The sequence below is a fragment of the Eulemur rufifrons genome, chromosome 7, assembly GCF_041146395.1.
Source record: "Eulemur rufifrons isolate Redbay chromosome 7, OSU_ERuf_1, whole genome shotgun sequence".
NCBI lineage: Eukaryota > Metazoa > Chordata > Mammalia > Primates > Lemuridae > Eulemur > Eulemur rufifrons.
Window position 1 is genome coordinate 133,791,332 of NC_090989.1, and position 16,706 is coordinate 133,808,037.

Consider the following 16,706-nt stretch of genomic DNA (forward strand, 5'->3'; position numbering starts at 1 on the left):
CACAGTTCAGATCATTAATAAGCAGTTAGGTGTGTCGGCCTGTTAAGTGGTTTTAAGGAAGAATTTATTTGAACCCTGTCATAAGCTACGTTAGTGTGTCCTAGAAAATAGTGACATAAAACATTGTCAGTTTAAACCATCACACAAAACAACCTACGAGATAATTTTTGAATATGTTCCTTGAAGCAAGAAGGCATATTATAAAAATGAAATGCTGGTGTTGAACATGTCATGGTCCCTTATGAAAATATGACAACACTCCCCATGGTAAAAGTCAATCCCAGGAATAATTTCTCCCGCTGGCCGTGAGCCCAGACAGGTGTAGCTACAACACAGAGTGATTAGTGGGTCCTGTGCCTTGCTCTCTTCCTAAGGCCCATACTATCTTGTCAAATTTAAACATATCTTGAATAAAATCAGTGTTTGGAAAATGAAAACCATGAATTAAAGAGTTACAAAGTTTTGCAGTTCTCAAGTTTGAGTAAGTAGGCCTGACCAGACAAAACCCTGTGACCTTTCTGCCTAGAAAATAAATGGAGATAGAAAATGAGAAGTTAAAAGGCTAGAGCGTTTAGTGAAATAAGAGTAATACATATTAAGTCATCTAAATCTCATTTTAAAGGCTAAAAGCATTGTTGTGTTTTTAAATTTCCTAATTCTAAGGTGCTGAGTTCTTATTCCCTCTCCTCCCCAGGGTTTTGGGGAGGAGTAAATGAGTTCATATCTATTAAGCACTTAGCACAGCCCCTGACACATAGTATGTGCTCAGTAAATAGTAATTACTATTAGTTCAGGCTCTTCCGGTGCAACTTTGAACCCAGTGCCAACTAAAAGCCACTGCCAAAATTCCGTGGGAGAGAAGGCGGCTTCTGGTTTATGGTGCGCATAAACACACCCCGCCTGAAGATCTTAATGTATTAAGTACTTAACAAGGTGACGTATTTAGTAAGGACCTGTGCGAGGGGGAAACTGACAGGGTTCCCAAGCCAAATGGACTCAGCAACTGTTTGAGATTACAAGAAGTTTAGGACAAGACATTTTTATGTTAGGGTGTCTCAAACATTAATGTGCATAAAAATTACCAGGGGATTTTGTTAAAATGCCTATTCTGATTCCACATTTCTGAGCTGGGGCCCAGATTCTGCGTTTTAACAAGTTCCTAAGTGATGCTGATGCTGCTGGTCTAGGACCACACTTTGAAAAGCAAGGCTTTTTCTTTAAAAACTCAAAAATCAAAGCCTTTCCCCCAGCCCCTCCTTTTGTCCCCTGCCTATGTTGGGCACCTGTTGCATCAGAATAGCAGGGTTTCTCATAACCCAGCTCCAGCCCTCGGCCAGGATCCCGGGTGACCCGGGCAAACACACACTTCTTCAGGGTCACGGGCAGGTTACTGAGTCAAGACTGCCAAAGCCCCACGATGATGTTTTCCTTCACTCCCCAGCCCCCGCCGCCCTCCCTTGCCTGCCCCAAACCCGGCACTGATCTTGGAGCGGCTTAATCATAACAAAGCCAGCAGCCGAGTGAGGCAAGGCAATTTTAAAGCAAAGTTTTTCTTGTTTGTCAATTACTTAATTTCAGAATGAGATTCGCAGATTTGCAAAACCCATGTGTGTGGAAACAAACTGCTTCTCCTGAAAGACGATTAAAAGCAGATCCCTTCTGGAAGAGGCGACATAAAAATTAAGTAAGCCACACCCCCACCCCCAAAAAACCGCTTGGAGGCATGTAAATTACATTTAATAAAATGTCTACACCCGCGCTCACAAACGCATGCGCACATGCAGGCAGCAGAGGGTCTGGTTCTAATTACTTGTACTTTAGTTGAACTTTGTCGTTTCCTTTGACTTTCTCCCTAATGTATGTGAGCTGTAGGCTTTGCAATCCTGCAGTGAATCCACAGAAAAAGAGGGAAAAAATCCAGATCGGCTCCCTTTGGTGCCAACAAAAATGAAGAACAACTGAATGTTTTGAACAAATGCAACACTTTGCTATTCTCCCTTAATTAGCTGAAATTACTCCCTCCCACGGGGGACCAGAGCTCTGGGCTCAAAATTCCCCTGGGGCCATGCAGGAAATGTCTTTTGCTTTACAACTCCTTTTTCTTTTAAGGCTCAGCTGCCCAGAGTGCATTAAAATACTGTCTTAATCATGGAAGGTTCTAGTAAAAAGGCTGGGCTTTCATAATACATGATGCCTGCCTGCCTCTAATCAGGCCCAACATAAAATCCTGAAATCTGTCAACATGGTTTAGCCAGCCGTAAATTAGCTCTCCCAAAGAAAAAAAAGTATACTGAGCTCTCTTAAAAATGTTATCTGCTACTTAATCTAACCTTTAGAAAAATGCCAAGCATGTAAGGAATTGTGAAGGGAGCTATTGTTGGAGACTTTCTGTGTGTTTAAATGACACTCAGGTGTGTTGTAACAACAAGGACATTTATACTATGTTTTCTCAGGTGAGTTAAATTCTTAAGTGCCGAGTCCTCCTAACAGGCAGCAACGTCAATTTTTTTTTTTTTTTTTGCTTTTATTTTGGGAATGAATCCACCCCCCAGAGTTGTGGCAGTGTTTAAGACAGCTGTGTCCGTGGGAGCACTGGTATTCTGCTTTTGTACCATCCCAGTCAGTGGAGATTTTGTTTAGCTCTGTTTTTGTTTTGTCTGCAAACAACCTCTGAGTTTGAAGTCCATTTAGAGCGGTGCTTCTCAAAACGCCAGTTTGTGGACTCGAGCTTCCCGAACTGCCTGTTGCCAGTCCACCACAGTGGAAAAAGTGCCGGCATCGAGAGAAAGTATTTTGAAACTTGTGCAGCAATTGGACAGAGTAATTTTATGTATGTTAAATTTATTTATTTTTTTAAGTTGGAGCTCATGCTTTGGCCAGCTTTGTTTTTCCTTCATTCCTTTTCCATCCAGATTCATTTTTATTAAATTGTATCAATCCATGAGGAGTTGGGGGGCAAGGGAGACTAAGAAATGATTCTTCATCATTGATCGTTTGAAAACCACTTATTTAAAGCAAATTCCTGGCTCCCTACCCCCAAGAATCCTGCTGCTAGTCTGGACTTTGAGGAGCATTGATTTAAGGGCAAATGAGTCCCATGACTAATTTTACAAGGAAGGTGACTCTAGCTTTGTTTTCCTTAGTGACAATCATCTGTAGGTTGTGGGAGTGGAGAGGTTTAAAATATGGGCGAGAAGCTCCGGACAGTGCAGGTTTGTTCTCATTTTCCTTGAGGGTCCGTGTCTCCAATCACGTGTGAGCAGCCCAGAGAAGCCCTTTCAGCATTGCTGATGCTGACTCTGCTCTGGGCGGGGCCCGCAGAGCCGAGTGTCCGTCTCACCCGGGGAGCCAAAGTTCCTCTGACTTGGCCGGTCCCTGGCGAAGCAAGGCAGCCCATCTGGTTAGCAGTCTGGATGCCACATTGGGGGCTGCTGCTTCTTGGGCACTCAGTCACCACATAGAACTGAATAAGTCAATAAGTAAGCAAGGATATAAATAAAAGCAGGAGACAAAAAGCAGATCCGAATTATTCCTCAAAGACTGCTTCCCCAAACTGAAATCACATCAGGATGGCTGCATTGTCGTTGTTTTATTGAATGACACAAGCCTCTTTTCCCCCTGGGAAGTCTAAAAACTGCTTTTTTGGCCTGCTTGAGATCGCTGAATGAGCTAATACAGAACACATTGTCTGCTGAGCCGGCAGAGTTTTCGAGCAAAAATTTTATCATTCCATAGACTGATTGTGCTTGCCTGGAATAAGGAACAAAATGTTTGAGGCCTCTCAAGGGCATTTGATGAATCTAACTCTAATTTAAAGGGACTAATAGATTATTGATTTAAGCAGGATGACAGTGAACAGATCAATGGCCGAGCACTCTGTATCTACCTTAAATACCAAATATGACCAGTGAAAGGGGAGCCATGGGCTGCTTCCCCCCTTGTTTGCCACCGTCTTTATTGGGGGGCGAGGACAAAAAGGGGAGAGGAGCTCTAATAAATTTTGCCAAAGTATGTTTTTGCTACGTTACCAGAAAGGCAAGAGATTGCATTAAGTACAAATCTTTTATATTGATGCCATATCCTGGTTGTAATTCTAGAACTTGTCTTGGCATGTTTGCCTGAGGCTAGCTTTGGCAATCTGACTGACTACATACAACACTGAAATTTTCTTTTCTACCTTGCTTTGTTCACAGTGTTATAGGCCACAGAGAGGAAATAAAGGACAACAGACTGTCCATTTTGAGGGTGATATTTTAATGTATAGTGAAATATATAATTCTTTAGTACCGGGGGAAAATTCTTCCAAAGATGATTATTTTTAGTCATACCTAAGACTTTTCTATTTCTGTGCATGTGGGATTCATTTATTGCATTTGTAGGATTCAAATTATAAAACACAATAGAAAGAAGTAATTCAATCCTTCAAAACACAGTCCGGTCACCTCTCTCAGGAGCCTCCCTTGATTTCTCCTGGGCTGAATAAGACCTGTAATTCTCTCTGTCATCATTTTCTATCACTGGTTCCCAAACTACTTCAATTTTGATTTATCTGGGAATATTTTTTTTAAAACAGGGATTTTTGTTTTCCTTTCCCGGAAATTCTAGAATAATAGGTCTGGGATCCTACTTGGGCATTAGGATGTTTGAAAGCTCCCCAGGTAGTTCTAATGTGCAGCCAAGTTTGAGAACCACTATTATCCTATTCTAATTGTTGGTTTATTCTCTATTAGGCCAGATTTGTCAAGGATAAGGGATTATACTAGGCACTGTCTATAGCATATGTTATAGTCACTCAGCAAAATAAATGATTGAACACATGAACAGTCTGAGAATCCATGGTACTAATATAGGAAAGTTCATAGAATTGCTGGTGAAATCACCACAGTCTTAATAAAAGTTTAGAGCTCTCACTATGGATTGCTCACAATAGAACATGTTTATTTGTGGCAACTGTTCAGGAAGAGCCTTCTGGATTCATTCATTCATTATAAATGACTCTCATCCATAGAAAAAAGCTTTTACCAACCTTTGTAGAATGTTTTGGGATTTTTTAACATCCAATAGGCCTCCCCCACTTGGTGTGCTTTGCCCAAGCTTTTTGGATATTAAATTACTGTTTCCTTTCTTTAGGAAGATGAAATGCTGGACTCCCTTCAGTGTGTGTATTTGAAGTGGCATATTTATGGAAATTACCACCCACTTTTGAAATTCAGGGCATAGCTCTGACAGCTGAATCCAGCCCTAACAGAATTCTATTTACAACTTTCCTAGACAAGCCAGATTAGCTGTTCTACACGAGCAAGCAGAACATGAAAACACACACACCCCACCTTGCTTCTGTGAAGAACATAATACAAGATTGATCCCAGTGGCAATGACATGGCACTGTCAGTTGTTGAAACACATAGGTGAAAGTAGAAGCACACAAATCACACCAACCGAAAAGATTTGGGAGGCATATAGAGAAAGGCTTACTTATTTATGTTGATGTTAGGAGTGTAAACTGAGACAGCCTTTCTAGAAGTCAAATTATCAACGTGAATTAAAAACCAATAATATTTTTAAAGTAACATACCTATTGAACTAATAATTACACCTCGAGAATTTATAAGGAAATAGAGATGTGCTGAGATTAGCTACAAAGATGTTCATCACAATGGAATGTTTTATGGGAAAAATATTTATTGACAAGGAAATAAATGCATGACATCCTAAGTTGGACAAAGTCCCAAAGAATCCCAGTATAATTCCACTTTCATAAACAAACAAAACCAAAACATTTATATACATAGAAAGATTGTTGGTGATTTTGTGCACATGTGTATGTGTGTGTGTTTTCTTCAGTTTTAACAAAGAGTGATATATTGTTTTATAATTTTAACAAGTAGTTTTTTCTTGTTAATTTGCTTTCAGTGAAGCTGATTAGCTCAGTAAGAGGAATGCTTTTGCATTTACAGCTTGATAACTAATAAACCTTAGTGACATCTCAGATGCCAACCCGTCTATAAAACACTTGCCATTGTCGTGCCAAGTTATTCAGAATGAGGGTTTCCTATTTGCCACAAGAAATAATGCGCTCAAGATTGATGTGTTCATCCCAGATACCTCAGTTCCAAATAGTAAAGACTGTAATAAATTTATCTACTAGGACCTGCACTACTCTAATGAATTCATTCCAAGATTCTTCTGAATTATGAAAATACTATAATTATAGTTGATTCTGTTCCAAAGGGCTAATTAATTACTTTTTTGAGGAAGCAAATGAGTATAAGAGAGCTATTTGATTTTTAATTTTATCATTTAACAACTTAGAGGGGCACTTAGTGCTTGGAATGAGGAAGAAAATGGAAAAAGAAAAAGTTCATACATTAATTTAACAAATAATTTTTGATTACCTGCTATGTGCCAGGACCTCCTTTAGTCCTGCAGCGCAGGTGTAAACAAGGCAGGTAAGTTTCTTAGCCTCATGAAACCTAATATTCAGAGTGTGTGTGTGGTGGGGGGGGTGGCAAATGTAGAATATAAAATTTTGCACAAATAAACTTTTAAAATTTGGATACTAGTTAGGGTTTTATAGAAATACAATAAAGTAATGAGATACAGTGACCAGGAGTGGGAAGGGGCATTTCAATTAGAGAAGTCAGCTCTGAGGAGGTAACATTTATATCTGAGATCTAAGAGATGAAAAATAACCAGATATGTGAAGGTCTGAGAATTTCTGAGGAAGGAAAAATGTTTAGTGTAATAGCCTTAAGTTGATGTGAGAGCTCGGCCCTTTCAAAAGACGGAAGAAAAGCCAATTATTTAGAACTCAATCAGTGAGGGGAATCATTGACTACAATGATACTGCTAAGGGGCCGTGGAGTGAAAAGCCTTGTGGAACATAGTGAGGAGTTTGACTTTGACCTGACTGGTGACTGTTGGAGAGCTTTAGATAGGCAGGTGCAGGAGATTGATTTTAGCTTTTGCATAATTATCTCGACTGCTTGTTTGAAGAGTGGACCCTAGGTAGGAAGAGTAGGCATGAAGAGAGCAATGAAGAGGCTATTGCATAGTTAAGGTGAGAGATGATGGCGGACCACAGCCTGGTGTGGTAGCAGGATAGTGATATGGGATTAACGGCTGGGGTTGGGTTGACCTGCCCTGCTAGAAGTTTGCTTATAGGATAATCCAGTCAGTTAATATCTAATCTGAGCAATTATAGCAGTGGAGCAGGCAGAAATATTATACTCTGGAAATTATACTGTATATTGCAAAGTAATTTGGAGACAAGATTCTGGAACATTATTTAACCACCTTTAATCACCTTCTTCCGAGTTTCCATCATATTTTATGAGCATTTTTTGCTGTGATAGGAGTAGGGCCAGTTCTTGCTTTGTCTTTGAACAAAACCCTAGAGAATAGGTGTGGAAGAACACTCTGGTGGTATATTTTGTGAATTCCATTTCCCGTGGAATTTGGGTGGTTAGATAATGAAACAGGAATCATGTATTTTTAAATAATAAACGGCAGCATGACTTAGAAGTGAACTGCACCACTCTATGCCATCGTGAGTTGTGTCACCCACTGCTTCTCAGACATTAATTGCACATGCAGTCAGTGGGGGATTTTGTCAAAATACAGATTCTGGTTCCGTGGGCCTGAGCTGGGGCCTGACACTATGTTGTCTAGTACACTCTGAAGTAAGGCTGATGCTGACGGTCCAAGCAGCAGTCTCTCTGAGGAGCTAAGGTCTTACCAGTATTGTTATCAATGAAGATCAGTTATGGCCACGTCACGCTAAAGGCCCCACCCATATACTTCCTTGTTGAATGACTGACTGTGTTGGGCATTGTCTTCATTTTTTCTAAGGAAATTGACTTTTGGTTGATAAGCAGCAGATTCAAACAAGTCATTTGAGACTCTACATGAGTCAGAAGCTTGGGGAGACAGGAGAGTAGGAAGAGCCTGGGGTTTGCAGTACGAAGAGCTGAATGGGCCTCTCGGCTCTACTTTTGCCCTGTTGGTCTTGGACAAGTCACTGCCCTCCTCTGAATTTCTGTGTGTCTTGAGGGTAAGATGGTGATAAAAACCATCACCATCGCAGTGCTGTTGGGAACTTCAAATGAGAGAGACGTATGAGATTGTTTTCTAAACTGTAGAACACCATGTCAGTGTCAGTGTCCCTACTGCTGTGGCTGCAAAGATAACTTTTTTATGGGGTTATCCCTACTAGTGTTATTGCTGAATTTGGGGCAGAGACAAGTGCATTTACTGATGAAAAAAAATGAACTGAAATACATTTTCTCTTTTTTCTTCCCCTGCCCTATCCCATTGTAGCAATTGAAACCCAGAGCACCAGCTCTGAGGAACTCGTCCCGAGCCCTCCGTCTCCACTTCCTCCCCCTCGAGTGTACAAACCCTGCTTCGTCTGCCAGGACAAATCATCAGGGTACCACTATGGGGTCAGCGCCTGTGAGGGATGTAAGGTGAGTACTCACACCCCTGCCTAGTGAGCCCTTCTTCTCCACGTACTCTCTGGAGGTGACCTACTCAGTTCCAGAAATGGGCTGGGTCTGGAATGTTGCCTCCAATCAGTGTGTGGGTTCAACTGTGTTTAATGGTTTTCATTACTTCTTTATCTCTCTTTAGCTTAAAATTCAGAAACTTCTGCAAGTGACTGACTGGGGCCAAAGGTTCTAGGACCCTTAAAATATTCCCACATGATAGTTCTTTTCAGATGATAAGAACCTATTGGAAGAATCGTGACAAGTATCATCCTGTTTCTCTTTAGAACATGCCGTCTGGTGTCTGTAGTTTTATTTTATTTTTAAATATGACTGACAGTCTACTGAATCAACTTGCAGAGAGTCCAAGTTTGAAATTGGGATTTATGTCCTGGCTGTTTTCTCAGTCCTGTGGCCTTTGAATTACAGTTTGATTTTCAGCCTGTAGAGACTTGCTACTGTATGTGTATCATAAATTCAGCGGAGCTGGATTTAAAATTCCTACCTACAGAGTACTGGAGGCTGAACATGTGTCAGAGAGTATATGGCTGCTTTGAATCAAGCTAGACAATTGTTATCAAGTCTAACAGGCTTAATCGACTGAAAGAGCTTCTTGTTTTTTTTAAAGAGACAAAAGAAACAAAGAATGACTTCATAGGCAAATTCAACTCATCCATAAAAATTTCTCAAAGGAACTATGGCTGTCTTGAGCTAGCCCTTCCCTAGATATATAATTTCTTTAAGTCCTCTCTGGATGGTTGTTCAGATATGTTGTTTATACATCTAAATTTCCTGATTCATTTATAATTGTTCACATGTTGAAATAATATTACAGGTGGTCTATGGAATTTTATATCTGGCTTATCAGAGTTAGCACTTACTGTGGGTATTGATTAGGCACTGTTGTGTAACAGATTATCCTAAACCTTAATGGCTTAAGACAACGGCTCTTTATTTAGCATATAATTCTGTGGGTCAGCAATTTCGGCCACGTTCATCTGCATAGTTCATCTGGACTTTGCTATGCTCCACCATGTGTCTCTGATCAGCTGCAGGTTAGCTAGCTGGCTCTGCTGCGGGGGTGCTGGCTGTTGGCTGGGGAGCCTCAGCTCTCCTCCATTTGGTCTCTCATTCCCACCAGGCTGGCTTTGGCTTATTCACAGAGGCAGGGTTCCAGAAGAGAGAACAGAAGCACACAAGGGTTCCACAGGCCTTGGCTCAGAAGCAGCCCAGTGTCACTTTTGCTACACTCTATTGGCCAAAGCAGGTCATAAGTTTAGCCTAAAGTCAATAGGCAGGAACATAAACTCAGCTTCTTAATGGGAGGAGCTTCAAAGTCACATTATAAGGGGTACGGATATAGGGGAAGGAAAATGGGGGTCACTTTTGCATTCAGACTACCATATTGCATATCTAATTGCATATGAACATAAAGTGGGTAGAGATCCTAGCTGCATTGCCCGGCACCTCACACAGTCTGGCGTGTCGCAGGCACTTAAAGATGGAGATTCTACAAATGCATAAATGTCACTCAGCCCCTCAAAGTAATTTTATGAGATTTCTGTTCTTTTCAAATTATTTAAATAAACATGTTTATTATGGTTTATTACTATTCTAAATAAGGTAAGGCCAGTTTGGGGAAATTCATTAAAGACTTAGGAACATCTGTCTGCCCCTGGGATTGTGCTGGTTATTTTAAAGGAATTCTCTTTCCTTCAGTAGTTTCTGATATGGTAGTCACGAAAGTTATATGGGCAGCCAGTTGGCAGCAGGCTAGAAAGTGACACATTTGTGCATCTAATTATTGCTTTATTCTTGGTAACCCTTAGCTGAACATACTTAAATTTATCCTGCTGTTTGTAAAGGTTTCAGCAGAATACCAGTTCATTTTGTCCATATGTTGTGCAATATGTAAATAAACCATGTTCTAATGTTCATTTGAAAGTTAAGTGAAAAGATACTCCTTTATTTCCAAAAAATTTTAAGTGATAACCATGTCCAGAAACCTAAATAAGGTATGTTAATTCAACTTACTTGTTCCCATGATGTCCTGAGGAAAGATATTATCCAATGTGTCTCTGTGGCAGACACTAGGACCTGCATATTGAGCTGTTTCACAATCTGTACGGTACAAACTGTTTTAGTCAGCTCCTAGTCAGCTCATTCTCTGACCTCTTGTTTTAATTCGGAACTTTGACTCTTTTTAGGAAAAATCCCAACAAAAATAAAACCCATACCAGCACAAACAACTTTGATAAACTCAGTTAAGTGGATCGGAGTCATATTATGCTATATCTTTTTAACAGAGCTATAAACCCAGTAAGGTCAGCTGAGTTCACCAGCCAGTTGTTGCATTTGATAATTTCTGTATTGTGGGTGGACTGCCTTACTCCCTGGTTATTGAGAAAGACTTGGTCCAAGTTTAGGCTTGCTGGGAAAATAAAGTGACAAAATTTACAGAACTGAAAGACAGGAGAAAGTAAACGTAAACTGTAACAGCCAAAAAAAAAAAATAAAATAAAATAAATAAAAAATATAACATTTTAAAAATAAAATGTAATTTTTATTGTCATTAAAAATTATCTATATAGTATAGAATTTATGGTATAAAAATAGAAAATCCCCTGATTCTATCCTGGGAGAGAACTCCTATTTAAACTCAGTTTTTCTGCAAGTATATGTGTGTTGTTATTTTTTGCTGTTTTTTTTGTTTGTTTTTTTACAAAAATAGGATTTTATGTTATATACTAGTTTTAATCTGCTTTTACAGTTTAATAATCTTTCATGACAAAAATTTAAGCAACTGTGTAGCTTTTTGATTATACAATTAATATAATGGTTTTGATTATCTCATAATTTATTTAACTAATTCCCTGTTATACAATTAAGGTGTTTCTAATTTTTCTCTATTATAATTAACACTTTAATATATAGCTTTTAGGTAAATTTCTGATAATTTCCTCAGGATAAATTAGTAGAAGTGGAATTTCTAGGTCAATGACTTTGTATATTTTTAAGGCTTTTGAATCAAATTACCAAAATGTCCTCTAGAAAATATGTATCAATTTATACTCTATCAGTCAGTAAAAAGTTAATCCTATTGGAAACTATCTGTTAGGAATCTCTCCTTTGTGATAATAAGGTAGTAAATTAAGGAGCAACTTCTCTTCTGGAATTCTGCCTGAATTTAATTTCATGTTAACTATGAGCCCCATGCATTGTACCAATTTAGACTACCAGCAGATGCACTATAGGACGTTGGTTGACCTATAGAAACTAGCCTGACCTTTGGCAAGAGATCAAAGGTCATTACTGTGGGCTGGGAATCTCTGCTCTACAGTCGGACTCCCAAACAGAACCTAGTATATATCTTCAAGAAGAAATGCCTACCGTGACTTCTGCTTGTCATAACCAGGATGACCATAATGACTACTATTTGGGGAAGAGAACTTCCATCTTCCTAGGGACCTGGTGGCAGTCTCAGCTTCTGCTGCAGCCATATGCTGGTGGTCAGAATTTAATGAATGGGTTGTGGTCCACCTCTGGGGCTGGTCAATGGCTGCTGTATTGACACAGCATCCCATGGCAGCATAACCCCTAGACATGCCATAGTGATGCCCTGTTTAGGGAATTTCCAGCTGAGTGATGGCATTTTTTTGTAAGGGAAAAGAATGCATAAAATGAATGTGTGATATAGTTAGCCAAAAAGGTTTAACAATATAAAATAATAGAGCAATCTTAAAAATAAAATAATAAGATAATATAAAATGATGTCTTTAGAAAATAGTCTTATTGCTCATAGCTAAAATTTTTGCACAATTTTGGCCTTAATCATATTTTATGTTTCCACTTTTATAGTTTTCAAAGAGTATGGAATCTAGAATGAGAGTACTAGGATTTGCATACTAGCTAGGCTACTTGCTAGCTTGGTGACCTTGGGCAAGTCTCTGTTTTACAGAGATAATACTACCTACCTCATAGTATTATTATGAGGATAAAATAAGTTACTATGTATGAAGCAAATAGAACAGTACCTGGCACATTATAAGTGGTGTATATGTTTAGTTACTGTTTGTATTATCATTAAGTTATAATAATGACTTTTGCACACAGCGATGTGACATCAGTTATGATCATAGTATTCTTCCTATAAGTTCTTTCAGCAATTGTCCATTCCTTTATACCAAAATAAACACTGCCTCTTTCCTTCAAGACCTAACCATGCCATGGAACCTCCGTGGATTATCCTAGTACAGGGACTGACAAATTATTTCTTCAAAGAACCAGTTAGTAAATATTTTAGGCTTTGAGGGCCATATGGTCTCTGTCACAACTATTCAGCTCTGTCATTGTAGCATGAAAGGGGCCACAGACAATATATAAAAAGGGTGATATGGCTATGTTCCAATAAAACTTTATTTCCAAAACAAGCGGTGGGCCAGATTTGACTCTTGATTTCTAAAACTCAGAAGCTGGTAGCCCAAACCTCTCATGCCAAAGGTGTCAGGCCAGCTGGTTTTGGTGGACTGGAGGCCTGAGATTACTGCATCCCCTCCCCACTGCTGAAAAGAGTTGATGTCCACCTGCCCAGTGCATAGTGGATTTGAAGCTTCAAGCCGTGTTTGGCCATTCCTCTACCCATCCATTCACACTCAACTCCCACTTCCTCATCATCCAAAGTCAGGGAAATTAGCAATATCCTTGTAATTGACTTACTTCTTGAAATACCTGGCATCCCACTTTGGAGAGGTTTGTGGAATGTATTCCATGAGCTGCTCTATCAGTTAGCTTTTCCTGCTTAATAAATAATCCAAATGCTTATTGGCTTTCAACAGTAGACATTTATTTTTCATTATAATTGTGGGCACATCTTTTTGTCTGAGTGTCTTGTCTTGGGCCAGGTAGTCCAGGATGGCCTCACTCACATGACGAGGGCCTTGTTGGGATAAGTAGATCCTCTCCCCATGTTGTTGCTCACCATTAGCCTAGCCTGGGCTTGTTCACATGGTGGTGGATGAGTTCCCATCAGTAAGAGAAGGCAGTCGTCAGTGTGTAAACACTTGTCAACCTCTGCTTGCATCATGTTTGCTAACGTACCCTTGGCCAAATTGCATGACTAAGCCTAGATTCAATGGGTGGAGAAATAGCCTTAACCTCTTAAGGGGAGAAGTGGCAAAGTCTCCTTGCAAAAGGGTGAGCCTACCAGAGCTAGCATTTGATTATATACTGTTTTCTAGTGTTCCCTAATTTCATGGGCAAGTCTCTTCTGACAACTGTTTTCACCATTCAGTCATGATTTGCCATGTATTTGTTGAACACCTATTAAGTTTCAGGCCCTATCCCAGATGCTAGAGATACAACAGTGGAAATGACAAAATTCCTTATGGAACTTACTGTCTTATGCAAGGGACAAATGATAAACAATTCAAAGTTGGAAGAAAATAAACAGAATGATCTGATAAAGGACAGTTGAGGGGTATTCAATTTGTTAGGGGTCAAGGAGGCCTGATTTTATGGGGGCAGTCAGGTGGAATCTCATAGCTGAGAAGGAACCAGCTGTGTGAGTAATAGAAGGAAAGTATTTTAGGAGAGAAAGCAAATAATAGGAGCTGTTTCTACCCGTCCTGGCTAAAGTCTGTTGACTTCTCTAGGCCTAAGCAAATCCACAAGTTTGAACTCAGTCCCATGCCAAATATAAACATAAAAATGGTGAACCCAGTAGTTGCCTTGATTTTCTGTTAGGGATGGCTTATGTGGAGTGGGAGGTACCTGGTGTTTGCAAGTCCAAATGTGGAATAGGGGAAAAAGAAAGCTACCCTTGAATGGATATCTCCCTACCCCGGGCATTTGGGCCCATTTCATTTAATTCTCACCACAGCTCTGCAGGGTAGGCATCATGATTGCCATTTTATAGACAAGGAAACTGAGGTTCAGAGAGGGTAAGGAACTCAGCCAAGGGCATACAGCTAGCCTTTGCTAGAGCTAGGATTGAAATCCTGTTCCCGCAGGAAAACATCCTACTCCTCCAGCCACACTAAAACAGAGTTATGTTATGGTCTAGAGAGAGTGTTTCAGAGCCCACCAAATTAAAAACAAAACAGGTAGAGGCATACTTGGAAAAAAAAAAAAAAAAACCTATTGTCTTGATGATTTCATAAAAGAAATAATATTTTTACAACAGAAAATTTTAAAAGGAAACACTTACAAGGCAATCTTTCCCAAGAAGGGACAGTTAACGGACAGGACCCACACATGGGCATGTACCTAAATGTTGCTTTATTCTTGTTCTCTCCACATTTGCCACTGAGGGGTGGAAACTTCCCAGCCACAGTTTGGGAGTCACCGTCCAGCCCGGACTGCAGAAGCCCCCGGGGCGAGGCCTGGCGCAGCCATGATGGCCTGTCTTCACAAGGGCGCAGAGGAAATGCTTGCTGAAGGTCACGTTGGTAGCTTTCTATTTAAAGCAGCCTTTAAGAGTTTAAATCCATGAGCCCCCTCAGTCCCTCAGGGCTAATTTTGTCCATTTTCTCATCTGCCTTTGTTATGCTTGCCTCTGAAGAGAAGGGAGGTCCTCATCTCCATGACTGCATTGCACTGCTGGGCTGGGTTTTCCTGGCAGGCAGCAAGTAGAATGCTAAGTCACAAAAAGTTTTGCAATCAGGAAGATGGATGTCTACACTTAATTTTAGAACTTCTATTAAATACTCTAAATGTGCTTAGTGATTTTATTTGACCAAGGCCAATTAAAACTACATTTTTTAAAAATTGGTATGGATAAACATGAACATTATGCTCTGTTTGGAGAATATTTTCAGCTTCCTCACCCTGGTAGTTGCTTCTGTTTTAGGGGTTTGCTGCAGTATTGATCCCCAAGAACAACAGAACATACTAAAGACAGTAACAAAAACAGGACAATATCTGTGTGCTGTTCTAGCTAAAACTGAATTGTGAAGCCTGCACAAAGTTCATTAGTATAATCACACACAGAGTAGGTTCCATCAAAGACCCAAAGAGGTATTCTTTATTATTACAATTGGCCAAAAATAGAGAATTTAGTTATTTCTTCATTCATTAGACATTTATTAAGTATCGTCTATGACAGTGGTCCCCAACCTTTTTGGCAGCAGGGACCAGATTCATGGAAGACAATTTTTCCACGGACTGGCGTGGGGAGGAAGGGTTTTGGGATGATTCACGTGCATTACATTTATTGTACAGTCAGATCTCTCTGCTAATGATAACCTATATTTGCAGTTGCTCCCCAGTGCTAGCATCACCACCTCAGCTCCAACTCACATCGTCAGGCATTAGATTCTCACAAGGAGTGCACAACCTAGATCCCTCGCATGCGTAGTCCACAGTAGGGTTTGTGCTCCTATGAGAATCTAATGCCACTGCTGATATCTGACAGGAGATGGAGTTTGGGCGGTAATGTGAGCGATGGGGAGCGGCTGTAAATATAGATGAAGTTTTGTTAGCTCACCCGTCACTCACCTCCTGCTGTGTAGCCTGGTTCCTAACAGGCCAGGAACCAGTACTGGTCCGCAGCCCTGGGTTTGGGAACTGTAGCTCTGTAAGGATATAGAAACTAAAGGATTTTGTGTATTTGGTTCCCAAAGTTGTATCCCAGTGCCTAGAAAGTACAGAGCAGTGCTTGTCAAACAGTAGGTACATAGTAAGTAATTTGTTGAGCAGATGGATGGATGGACGGGCAAGGAAACAGTGCACTGCGTCAGGTGCTGTGGCAATTGCAGTGAAGGAGAAGGTGGGCACAGGGCAGGAGCCTCAGATCCCTCTGGCACAGTCAGGGAAAGCTTTATGAGAGATGGTTTTATAAAGGTAAGCATTTTCCAGATGAGGAAGGGGAGAGGAGTGTTCTAGGCCAAAGTCCAAGATGAGGCTGGAAGGCAAGAGAATTCAGAATGAAGTAGCCTTTGAACTGTGGAAAAATGGAAAGTTATCCATTCTGTTAACATTTATTTTGTGTAACCCTATGTAAGCAATGAGGGATCCACAAGACACTAAAGACGTTCAAAAAGACTCATTAAATATCATTTCCTCAGGGACACCTTCTCTGGAACTCCCAGGTTAGGTCCCCTCTTTTACATTTACTACTGTTCTCCTTTGTAGCACTTAACACAATTAAAATCAATTCATTATTGTGAATCATTTATTTAATATCAGCCTCCTCCGGCACGCTATAAACTCCAGGAGGGCTGG

At 40.2% G+C, this 16,706-nt stretch overlaps 1 protein-coding gene across 5 annotated transcripts in view; it reads left to right on the forward strand.

Moving 5' to 3' along the window:
- The window catches only part of RARB (retinoic acid receptor beta), a 702,390-nt gene that overhangs the window by 560,652 nt on the left and 125,032 nt on the right, over window positions 1-16,706 (forward strand). For all 5 annotated transcript variants that reach the window (XM_069475457.1, XM_069475459.1, XM_069475458.1 and 2 more), the window contains one exon: window positions 8,320-8,468. In XM_069475457.1, coding sequence (XP_069331558.1) covers window positions 8,320-8,468 — 149 coding nt within the window. The remainder of the gene's footprint in view (window positions 1-8,319; window positions 8,469-16,706) is intronic.